Below are 11,917 nucleotides of genomic sequence, written 5' to 3'. Positions count from 1 at the left end.
GGGACTGCGGCGTGACCATCCCCCCTGGGGGGTGATTTCTCACTTTCTGTCTCTATGTCTCTCTCTGTGTGTCTGGCGAGCGCACGCGCCCTATAGTGAAAATCTCTCCAAAAATAATAATAATAAAAAAGGGGCACTAGGACTTGAACTGGGATCTGGCCAACTCAGATGCACAGCGTTTCTCCTCAGCTATAGGAAAGGTGGGCCAGGAGACATCGTTGGTCTCCATTTCCCAAGGAGATGCTAAAAAGAGGAGATATTCTGCATAGATTGCGTTGCTTTTACAGAAATCTTTAAAGAGATCTAAGTGATCAAAACAAGTCACCAAAGTAAGAAACTTCAGACCAAAACAAAATTTTAAGTATTAATAACATCTAATAAACCAGCAAGCATTTTAGTACAGCATTTTAGTTGCCTAAGAAGCATGGCTTTCTAAACATTTTATTCTATATTCAGTAAATAAACTAACTAGTTGAAGTTCTCGTTAAATCCAGTTTTAAAATTTTTAGTTGAAAATCTTGTTTTGATACGTGTTTTACAATAGGTAGGAACATAGACGTACAAGAGGGTCTTGACAAAAGTTCATGGAAAGTGTGTCTCATGAAAAGACTATCCATGGATTTTTTCTTTCTTTTTAAAATTTGTTATAGAGTGTGTGCACTCACCAGAAAGAGAGGAAGAGAGAAAGTGAGGAAGCACCCCCCGCGGGGATAGTCACACTGCAATCTCTTCTCCAGTTCTCCTTTCTGGATGTTGGGTATGCATGCACATTGTGCCTGATGTGTTTTTCAAGCCACCCAATCTGGGACTCGAACCACACAGTTGGCCATGTGAGATCCAGCCACTTGACCCACTATGCTACTGGCTGGCCCTGCGTGGATTTCAAAATCTTTTTGTATCAGATAAACTCATACTTTAACTCTATTGTTGACTACATGCTTTGTGAAGCACCTCATATGTTTGGAATCAGAAAAGAACTGACTACTCCAAGTCCTCTGCTGTACAAATGAGGTAACTGGGACCCAGAGGGAGCAATATGTATAATGACCTCCACTGAAGTCCAGGAGACAGGTCCCTGGTGAGCCTGCCCTTCTCTACCCGTCAGGCTTCCCACAGTGCTACACACAGGGCTGCGTAGCTCTTTGGAAGGTGTTCTCGTGCTCGGCCCAGCACTGCAGCAGGTACAGTGCCCCTGACCAAGGTCACCCAGAGGGATGGCAATGTAGTCTGTGCTCGAGGGGTGGGTCACAAAGGTGCTTCAAGGGGCGCTTTGAGAGAAGCTTTTATCATACCCAGTGCTCGAACATCCTCGGTGGTAAGTCTGCAACTCCCCAGCCTCAGGATTTTCAAGTGGCTGACAAGATGCATTTGTTGAGTGATTGAATGAAGGGTTCCTCCTACGAAATCATTCCAGGAAATATCCAATTCCTCCAAGTCTGGGAGAAAAGGCAGTGAAGCAGCTAGAAGCCAATACAGATTCGTATGTGTAATTAGTGGTTGGGGTGAACAGGACGTACACCTACGCACACACGATCCCACTTTCTACCACAGGAGTGTGGGGATGAGGCGGGGATGCCGACCTGCAGCAAAGCAGAAATTGCTTAGCTGTGCAGTTAGGAAAATGGGGGCACTGACTTTCCCAATTGCTTGGGGTATTTTCCATTTCTGCCAAATAACTGCACCCTGAAAACGCAGTAGTGTCTCCACGAGAGTTCTAGGCTGCCCCTGCCGTGTAACAGTTGAAGCCAACAGCAGCGGTGGCAATGCCATGACCTCCTTTGCCACTGCTCCTGAGGAGTACACTCACCCTTTGATTTACAAAACCCTGTGACCTACCTCACGTGTCACCTACTGGACCCTCAGGCTGCGTGGCCTAGGCATGCTCTGTGGGCCAGGACTGTGACAGAGAGAGTGCCTGTTGTCTTTTTCTGTTGTTTTTCATCTCAATGACCTGACTATTGCCACCTTCAAAAGCTTCCATTATACTTAAACAGACCAACACAGGGAGGGGGCACAAAGCTGGCCTGGGGTCTGCTCTGAGCCTCTGTGCTGCTCGTTAGGACTGAAGTTGGTCTCTGTGAAGAAGACCCTCGAAGGGCGTCTTTACCTCCCGAAGCAGGAGGTAATGGCACCTTGGAGAAGATAAAGCACCTTTGCTGGCTTGCTGTTAAATGTCTGTCCTGGATGGTAACGTGGTGGCAGGGGTTAGAAGCAGCATGCTGGGCTTCTGGCGTTACGAGCCCTCAACTCCAGACCTTCCGACGTCTCAAGCCATGCTACAAGTGAAAAATGGTTTTCCTCTCACACTTTCATCCTGTTCACCATGAGCCTAACTTTGTCAAGTATAAAATCCTGTTGAATACATTAAGAAACAAAGGAAAAAGGAAAAGGGAAACACTTGCTTTTCTTTCCTTCTGTCTTTTTTCCTTCTTTCTTTCTTCTTTCCTTTCTTTCTTTCAGGTTGTGCCACAGGGCACATGTGTTCCCAGAGAAAGGGAAAGACAGTGAGAGAGAAGATGAGAACTCACCCCCGGACAATTCCTTCTTCTCCATTCTCCTCCTAGGATTCTGGGCATGCATGTACATATTGTACATATACCCGGTGTGATTTTCAAGCTGCCAGGCCTGAGCCTCGAACCATAGTCAGCCATGTGGGAATCCAGCACCTTAACCACTAGGATACCTGCTCTTCTTAAAACTTGCTTTTCTAATGCCAAACATTGAGTTAGTACCCAAACACTGTCCTGTAACACTTCACTCTCAATATTTGTAATTCATAAAGGAAATCAAGACTTCTTCCTATTAGTAAACTCATTAAGAAAATGCGACAGCTACACACAAAGTACAGATCCGTAGTCAAACTTCAGTTCGCATCAGAATCCTCTGAGGGGCTGTGAAAGCAGGATCCCTGGGCCCACACTGAGAGGTCCCGACTCAGGTGGCTGCGTTGCCGCAAGCTCTGTGATTCTGACACTGGCTTGTGAGAACCACAGGTATAGAGTTCTCTCTGAAGAGGCCTGTCCCAAATACAACGCACGACTCTTAATTATTACAGGGCTATGGTCTGAACGTTTGCATGTGTTGAAACCTACTCCCCAATGCAGTGGTAGTAAGAGGTGGGGCCTTTCAGAGGCGATTAGCTCTCTGCCCTCACAAATGGGTTTAGTACCCTTAAAAGGAGGCCCAAGAGAGCTAGCCAGCTCCTTCTACCATCTGAGAACACAACTAAAAGATACCATTGGGGAGCCTGAAAGTGGGCCCTCACCAGACACGAGATCTGCCAGGGCTTTGATCTTGGATTTCCCAGCCTCCAGCATGGTGAAAACTTTCTTTTGTTTATAAATTGCCTAGTCTAAGGTATTCTGTTATATAACAACCCAAATGGACTAAGGTAAATAAAGACCTGTCACTCGAACTGCAATTCGTTTGATAGTTCTCTGTTGGCAAACACCGTTCATTTGATTAAAAGCTTGATTTAAGTTTGATCAGAAAAAAGGAAGAAAAAAGCTGGTGGTGATGGTGGTATAGAGATGGGCTTCTTCTCAAGCAAACTCCTGATGGGGTGTAACAAGTGGTAGGTATATTTTTCTGTACAAAGGGTGTAAGTAATAATTTCTGATAGTTAAACTGTGTGCTTTTCCTCCCAGACAATAACACCATATTCCTTTCCATTTCTTTCTGGGCTCCGTTTTATAGATGAGTTTCCAGAGTTTATATCACATGTAAGAAAAGCCTTTTTTTTTTCAGGATTAAAAGACAATCAGGAGGAAGGTAAAACTGCTCAGGAAAAAACAAATGAACTTTTATTCTAAACTCAGCTCGAATCTTCAAAGCTCACGGAAGTCTGAATTAACTTGTTTTAAAAAGAAAAAATAGCGATGGTGGGGACCAGCAGGTGATGTAATGGTTACATTGCTGCACTCCCACATGGTCGACCACAGTTCGAGTCCCAGACCCAGCAGCTTGAAACTCATGCAGGGTGTGTGTGCTTGTGTGCTCAAAATCCTGAGAGGAGAAAGGAGAAGGGATTGCAGTGTGGCCATCCCTCCGAGGCATGATTACTCACTTTCTTTCTGTCTCTCCAGTGAGTGCATAGCAAAAATCTCTCTTAAAAAAAAAAAAAAAAAAAAGCAATGGCTAGGTTAGCAAGTGTTGTGGTGGTTAAGGCCCTGGGCTCCCACATTGCCAACCACGGTTCGAGTCCCAGAGTCTGACCATGGTTCGAGTCCCAGATGTGGCAACTTGCTTTCTCACGTTCTCCCTCTCTCTTTGTCTGGTGAGCACAGGTGCCCTATAGTATACTTTTAAATGATAATAATAAATAAACTAAAATAAATAATTCTTTAAAAAATTATCAATGGCAGCTGCTATTCCTGTGTCTGGGGCCAGTCAGCAGACTTTGGCTCCCGGGATGGGTAACTGGCGATGTTCTTGCTGCTCATCTGAACGTAAAGACCCGATGTTCCTCTGCACAGAGGGAAGTGCATACAGACCCAGTTCTCGCAGGTCCGCCGCGGTCAATCCACAGTTATTCAAATCTAGACACTTGTCGAGAGACTTTTTGCCCAGCTTCTGCAGGAATTGCTCATTTTTCTCCATCCTGGATCCCAATTCCATTTCTGAAGTGAGAGGCTTAGCTGTATAAGAATAAGGCAGGATTTCTTGTTAATGCAGATAGAATTAAAGATGCGTAATGGCTATAAGACAAGGAAAAGCACTGAGAACAACCCTGAGCCATTGTCTTGTGACGCCTCCACCCAGAAGTGGACTAAACAGAACCACTGTTCTTGCTGTCAGGCGCTCAGGCTTTTACTCATGCCCTGACCTGGGCTTCTCAGCTTGAAGACAGAGTCGTGCTCCTCTACGAGCGGTAGACCTACTTGCCCTGCGTTGGCGAATCTTGCCGCTTGAAATACACGCATATCTCAGATGAATGCAACTGCTGGGGAAGGGGCACAGGTACTTGTCCTAAAATCAAACAGGTGAAGAAGGAGGGGGCAACCCACAGATGGTGTATGGTTACATTGCTGGACTCACGTAGTTGACCGTGGTTCAAGTCCCGGGTCTGGTTACTTAAATTCAGGCTAAGCGCATGTGCATGCATGTCCAAGATCCCGAGAGGAGAATGGAGGAAAAGGGATTGCAGCATGGCCGTCCCCTCTGGGGTGGGAGTGGGGCAATTTCTCACTCTCTGTTTCTCTGTCTTTCTCTGCCTCTCTGGTGAGCACATGCACCCATAGCAAAAAATCTCTCTCTCTCTCTCTAAAAAAAAAGAAAGAAAGGGAGAGGAAAAAGGGGAAGGGCACCGTTGAAATCCCCACCAGTGAGTTTCAGATGGCTGGCTCCAAAAGGGAGTGCAGTGCTCGCAGGTCAGTCCTGGACCATCCACCTGACAACACAAATCCAGAGGGACACTGTAGCCAGGCTTTTGCATTTTCTCAGCTCCTGCCAGAGAGTGATCCAGAAAAGCCCCGTGTGTCCGTCCTTGTTACGGGGACTACGTCCATGGCACCCCCATCGGGTTCCCCTATCAGCCTCCATACTAACGTGCTACCACTACAACCCAAAGCTCTCACTATCTCACCCACAACGTACAACAGTCCTTCAATGACTTGAGCATTGACTTCTCTGCCAGGGTTTATGACACATAAAACACACCACGCTTCTGTAAGAAAAACGACTATGCCTGTCCTAACAGTGACTGAAACGGAAGGGCACAGTTTAAAATAGAGAAAGCTGTATTGGAATTCAACAGGGGACCAGAAGATCTGCGTGTGCAGTCGTATTTTACTCGCCCAGACAGAAAGTGTAGAACCGCATAACTAAGAAGTACATTGGTACTCGAGAAAACAAAAGGCAATAATACATTTAGACAGAAAGATCAGCAGAACGACGAACACTGTGGCTTGCTGTTTTGTTAAAACCACGGCCGGGTACAGTCTTTATGGGTACGGCTGGTGTTGCCGTATTTCACCAGTAGGAGGCAGCACCATCCACCGTTTTACCTCTGTATTCTGGCCTTCCAGTTTTATCGTGGCACATTGGACACAAGGGGTTTCATTTCAGATACTACTGGCATCTCAGGGAGACAAAAACAAGACACCCACTTAAATTTAAATCTCAGATAGAGAATCAAGTTTTAGTATGTTCTCAATATAGCCATATTTTATATGGCAACCCCAAGTTTGGGTGGAGCACAGCAGTAACTGATGGGGGACAAGAAGGAGGGGCTGCCTCTGACGTGCTAGTGAGCACAGGACACATCCAAACGTAATGAAAGGGGTCACAACTAGACTCTCTGGAAACTTAGAGAAACTATTAAGTAGGGAGAAGCCGGGCCGGACTTTGAGGTCCGAACAGCTTGCTCTAAAGCCTGCGTGTATATGTACGAGGGTGCTTTATTTTTGTATATTCAAAAATTTCTCTTGGGGCCAGCAGGTGGCTTGGTGGTTAAGGGTCCTGGACTTCCACATGGCTAACTGTGGTTCAAGTCCCAGACCCAGCCGCTTGCTTTCTCCCTCTCTCACTCTATCCCTCTCTGGTCAAATTGAAATAAATGAATGAATGAATAAATAAAGTTCAATAAAATAATTTTTAGAAAAGTTTCTCTGCAGTGCAGCTGACCACTTTGTCACTGTGGGTTTTAAGCCTGTGATCTCCGTGGGCTCAGCATACAACGAGGCTCCAATACCAGCCCCACCAAACCTTCCTCTTCTGTGGTTGTGGTTTGGTTTTTCCCTCATGCCCCTGTCCTGTCGGTGATGTCCCTTTACTGTCACACATTTGGAAAGGGTAGTTTGCACCGGCCGACTGGACTTCTCCAACCTTTTCCAATTAACCCTCCACATTCTGGCTGTCACATGCACCTATCAAATAAATTGTTTCTTCAAGGTCCTCAACAACGACCTTACAGATCACTCAGTGACCAGCAATCCAGAGCTCTCGTCTCGGTCCAGTCTCCTCGGCAGTCTGCAGAGCGTGGTCTGATCAGTAAGTCAGCACAGCAGGTGCAAATCGAGAGTCCATGAGACAAGCAGGTGCGTAGCATCTCCCAGCCTCGGTTTACCCATCTATAAAGTGGAGACCGTGTGCCCCGTCCCCGGGGAAAATGGGAATCTGTGGCAACTTTTACGTGAGAGGTTCTTGGTAAAGATATGTGAACCAATAATTGTGTGCATGAATGCATCTTGGCTTTACGGCTCCTTAATTATGGAAATAAGCCGATATGATCGATCGGCATCCAAGCACACCTGAGCACTAATACGAGTATTGGCCTACAGCACTTCTGGATGTCCCAGACTGCATCTTCCAGTTTAAAAATAAAATCTATGAACCTCGTTCTTCACAGGACATTTCATGTCATGGCTCAGCATATAAGCCAGGTGAGTCAGAGCTGCTGGGCTTCCTGGGGTGGGAGGGTGGCGTCCACGGACAGGCGACAGCCACACGGTGGGCCTGGGGAGTGCGTCGGGCTTTTCCTGGGTGCGTTAGCTCTGAGCCCAGCCCTGGGCTCCCTGGGCAATGCTGTGAGCGAAGCAGTCACGACTCAGCACGCTTCGTTCCCACCCAAGTCTATCAGGCTCGGTTTCTGTTGTTTGCAACCAAGAATCCCAACGCTTCCATAAAACGTTATTTTACGTTTGTAACGTGGGTGGTACTGTACAGGGAACCAGGAAACGGGGTACTGTGCTCAAGGAGCTACCTGTCTGATGAGGGAACAAAGTCCCAATACAGAGAAGTGTGACTGTGGGACCACAGAGGTGGACGGCAGCACCCCCTTAGTGATGATAAGCACCTCAGGTGCTTTCTTGTTTTTGGGGAAAAAAGTGGTGTTGACTGCACCTGAGAGGATGAGTTGGAGGCAAACAGGTGGGAGGAAGAGTAGGGGGGCTAAGTGGGGTGTTAGAGGAGATGGTGAGACAAGGGGGGCTTTCTGGGCACAGGGACCCACTTTCGGGGAACACGGCCCTTTCAGGAAACTGCACGTCGATCAGGATGTCCAGAGTAGAGGGTGGACAGGCAGCTGTGGTGGGAGGTCGCGAAGCAGAGGGCGCGAAGAGAGACCCAACTGGTCGTGGACACCTTGGAGACCAGGCCTGGCGTACAGACTGTCTGTCAATGGACGTTAAGCAGGAGGGAGACACCATCCTATCTGTGGTGAGAAAGACCACGCATGGCAATGCAAGTGGATTAGCTGCAGAGCAAGATGATAAGCAGAATAGCCAATCAAAAGCTGTTGTAGAGATGAGGGCCTGATAGCAGCAGAGACATTTGGGGGGCAGAATTAATGAGGCTCCAGGAGCCAATGAATTTGGGGAAGAATGGAAATGGAGAGGCTAGGCATGGCTTGGTGGCCAGTGTTGGCAGTAGGGTGACTAGCTGCTTAGTTCTGCACTATTCATTGAATCGTGGTCAAGGTTATTCATCGATCACTTTTCTGAAGTTCCAAATCATGCTTAGAGCAAATACAAACACTTTTCTGACTGAGATCGTTTTCCTCTCGAGGTAAACTTTCACTTTCTATGTACAACAATATATTTAAAATACATGGAATCCACTTACAGGCAGGATGACATTCTTTTTGATATAGGATACCAAATTAGCTGATGCCAGTGACAGTAAGTATAGATGAAACAAGGCTGGCCCTGAGTAGATGATTGTAAGTAGAAAGGGGCCACGGCAACTCCTTGTATTCCTCGGCTCTTGCGTATGTGGTATAAAGTCTTAAATGTTTTAAAACCCAGCCATGGTAGCACCTGCTGGTTAGCACTGCCACACGGGAGGCGGAGGCCACATGGGAGGCCGGGGCTCTGAACTAGCATCCCATCCCATCATCCCCGTCCCCTTGGTCAGCTTTATTGTCCTTTGTGTCACTTACCACCTGAAATTATATCTGCACCTCGTCCTTTGTTTACGTGAGAATCTGTTTTTCATGGCTGTATTTCTTTTCTCTTTTCTTTTAAGAGAGATTTTTCCTTTTCTTTTTCTTTCTTTCTCTCTCTCTCTCTTTTTTTTTTCTTTTTTTTTGAGAGGTTTTTGCTATAGGGCTTGTGCGCTTGCCAGAAAAACAGAGAGAGACAGAGAGACAGAAAGCAAGAAATCACCCCCCAGGGGGATGGCCATGCCACAATCCCTTCTCCTCCATTCTCCTCTCGGGATCTTGGGCACGCACGCACACGCGCCTGGCGTGAGTTTTAAGCCACCAGGTCTGGGACTGAGCTGCGATCGACTACGTGGGAGTTCAGCAACATAGCCATTACGCTAACTGCTGGTCCTCAGAGATTTTTCTATACAATGTATGTGCTCGCTATAGAGACAGAGAGACAGAAAGAGAGAAATCACCCCTCAGAGGGGATGGCCATGCCACAATCTCTTCTACTCCATTCTCCTCTCAGGATTTTGGACACGCACACACACACACACACACCTGGTGAGAGTTTTAAGCTGTTGGGTCTGGGACTCAAACCATGGTTGATTACATGGGAGTCTAGCAATGTAACCGTTATACCATCTGCTGGTCCCTTTCATGGCTGTATTTCTCTTTTCTTTTTTTTTTTTAAAGTTCTTTTGCATCCAATCATAGCTCTTTTTTCTTTTTAAAATTAATTCTCAGTATTTTAAAAAAGATTTATTTATTTCCATTTCTTCTTATTATTTTTAAATTTAACCAGACAGAGAGAGAAAGAAAGGGAAAGTGAGAAAGTAAGCCGCCAGGTCCAGGACTTGAACTGCAGTTGGCCATGTGGGAATCCAGCACCCTTAACCACCACACCATCTGCCAGCCCCATGGCTGTATTTCTAACACTTAGAACATAGCAGCACCAGGCTGATTTGCTGAAGTAAATGCACTCATGTGAAAAAAGACTGAAAGAAGCTTGAAGAAATGATCACTGGTTACAATGGAAGGAAATCCAGTATTTTCTGCAAACCTTTCTGTAGTATCCTATTGCTTTTCATAATTCAAAAGTAAAATTTAAACTATTTAAGTAACACAATAAACACGAAGGTGTATATCAGTTTGGTTTAACCCATAAGGTCTCTTTAGGGGAAAACATGTTCTAAAACATAAAGAAGTATCGCTCCCCAGAAGTTTACCAGTGTCTAAGGCGGCTGTCTGTGTCCCGTCGCTGGGCTGGGAGGCAGCTGTGTTAAGGTCACCCTCTTTCCCTCTTTCAGCTGTAGAGGACCTGAATGGTGAGCGCTTGAGAAATTTGTTGACAAATGCAGTGTGGGGTTTAGTTTCTTCCGAGGGCTGTTTCTTCCTTGTCTGATTCATGGTCAGGTTGGAGGGGGTCTTTCTCAATAAGACGTCTTCCTGTTGTTTTCCGTTTTGTAGAATTTCTGAGAGGAAAATAAGGTTCTGTCAATTTAGTGTGAAAAAATCAAAACAAGGCCAGCAGGTAGCATGGAAGTTAAGGCAGCTCCACATGGCCAACTATGCCGTTCAAATCCCAGACCTGGTGGCTCGAGTCACATGTGTGTGTGTGCACAAAATCCCAAAAGGAGAGTGGAGGAGAAGGAACTGAGGCATGACTGTCCTCTGGGAGGTGATTTGTGACTTTCCCTAACTCTTTCTCCAGGGAGCCATGTGCCCCATGGCAAAAATCTAAGGAAAAAAGAAAGACATGAAAGCACCCCCTCCTACATGAGTCTACACTCTGCTCCTCTTCTCTGTTTTTATTGCTGGTAATGTTTAACATAAAAACGAAGATGATGTAACCCAGGACCTGGAACCAACAGATGGTAGCAGGTGCATCTAAACTTTGCCCTGCTTTATTGGATGAGAGACAGGCCATTAAATACCACTCTGGCCAGTGCGTCGGCTGTGCGTGCACTGCACTTTCGGCGGCCAGTCAGAGCTGCCTTGTGAGAGGTGTCAGGAACGGAGGACGTAGTATGTCTTGGCGCTGGCCATTTGCAAAGCTCCTCCTTCTCTTGACATTTTCACACTTTCTCTGCCCCAGCCAAGCATTACTGTCCCATTAAAAACCATGTTAGTAGCAAGGAATTCTTTCATTTCATTAACGTTTTTAGGGAACTTACTGTGGGCCATTTATTGTTTTCTTTATTTTTTTGAGAGGTTTTTGCTATAGGGCGTGTGCGCTCACCAGAGAGACAGAAAGAGAGAATCACCCCCGGGGAGATGGTCACATTACAATCCCTCCTCCTCCATTCTCCTCTCGGGATCTTGGGCACACACATACATGTGCCCGACGTGAGTTTAAGCCACTAGGTCCGGGACTCAAACTGCAGCCGACTACATGGGAGTCCAGTGACATAGCCATTACACTAACTGCTGGTCCTTTGTTTGTTTCTGAAAAATTTTAGGGTGTGTGCACTCTCTGGAGAGACAGAGATAGACATAGAGACAGAAAGTTCGAATCATCTCCGTGCCCAGGGGGAATGGCCATACCACAATCCCTTCTCTATTTTCCTCTTGGGATCCTGGGCACGCACACACATGTGCCTGGTGTGCGGTTTAAGCCACTGTATCCAGGACTTGACCTGCGGTCAACTACATGGGAGTCCAGCGATGTAACCATTACGCCATCTGCTGACATAATGGTTACTGTTTATTTATAGTTCTAGCTGCCAGAGAGTCAGTGATGAATGGATTCAGCTTGATGGGTTCTCCAGTGGGCCTGGTGGGAAGATGGGTCTGTATGCTAAGGACTATGTGGGACAAGGGCTACCAGGGAGGGAGACATAGTAGCCACGGAACCCCAAAGCGAGCTAAGCCTGACTTGGAAAACAGACTGACCAGTGAGGACATTGCCTGGCTTTTGAAGAACTTGGAGTTACTTAAAAAGTGAAAAGAGGGAAAGGTGTCCCAGGCAGGAGAAACACCCAGCTCAAAAGCTCCCAGACACGAAGTTCTCCAAAAACCTAGCTCGGGTTCCAAGAATGAATTTTGGCT

The 11,917-nt window shown here is 46.5% G+C and overlaps 1 protein-coding gene across 5 annotated transcripts in view; it reads right to left on the bottom strand.

Moving 5' to 3' along the window:
• Positions 1–11,917, bottom strand: part of LRRC31 (leucine rich repeat containing 31) — a 72,059-nt gene that overhangs the window by 12,423 nt on the left and 47,719 nt on the right. For all 5 annotated transcript variants that reach the window (XM_006150257.3, XM_006150261.3, XM_006150259.3 and 2 more), the window contains 3 exons: positions 10,096–10,341; positions 4,494–4,637; positions 1,293–1,460 (listed from right to left, as the gene is read on the bottom strand). In XM_006150257.3, the coding sequence (XP_006150319.2) occupies positions 1,293–1,460; positions 4,494–4,637; positions 10,096–10,341 (558 nt within the window). The remainder of the gene's footprint in view (positions 1–1,292; positions 1,461–4,493; positions 4,638–10,095; positions 10,342–11,917) is intronic.

The sequence above is a fragment of the Tupaia chinensis genome, unplaced genomic scaffold, assembly GCF_000334495.1.
Source record: "Tupaia chinensis unplaced genomic scaffold, TupChi_1.0 Scaffold000281_1, whole genome shotgun sequence".
NCBI classification, from domain to species: domain Eukaryota; kingdom Metazoa; phylum Chordata; class Mammalia; order Scandentia; family Tupaiidae; genus Tupaia; species Tupaia belangeri.
Note: the sequence above shows the minus strand (reverse complement) of the source record. Positions and strands in the feature narration are given on the sequence as shown.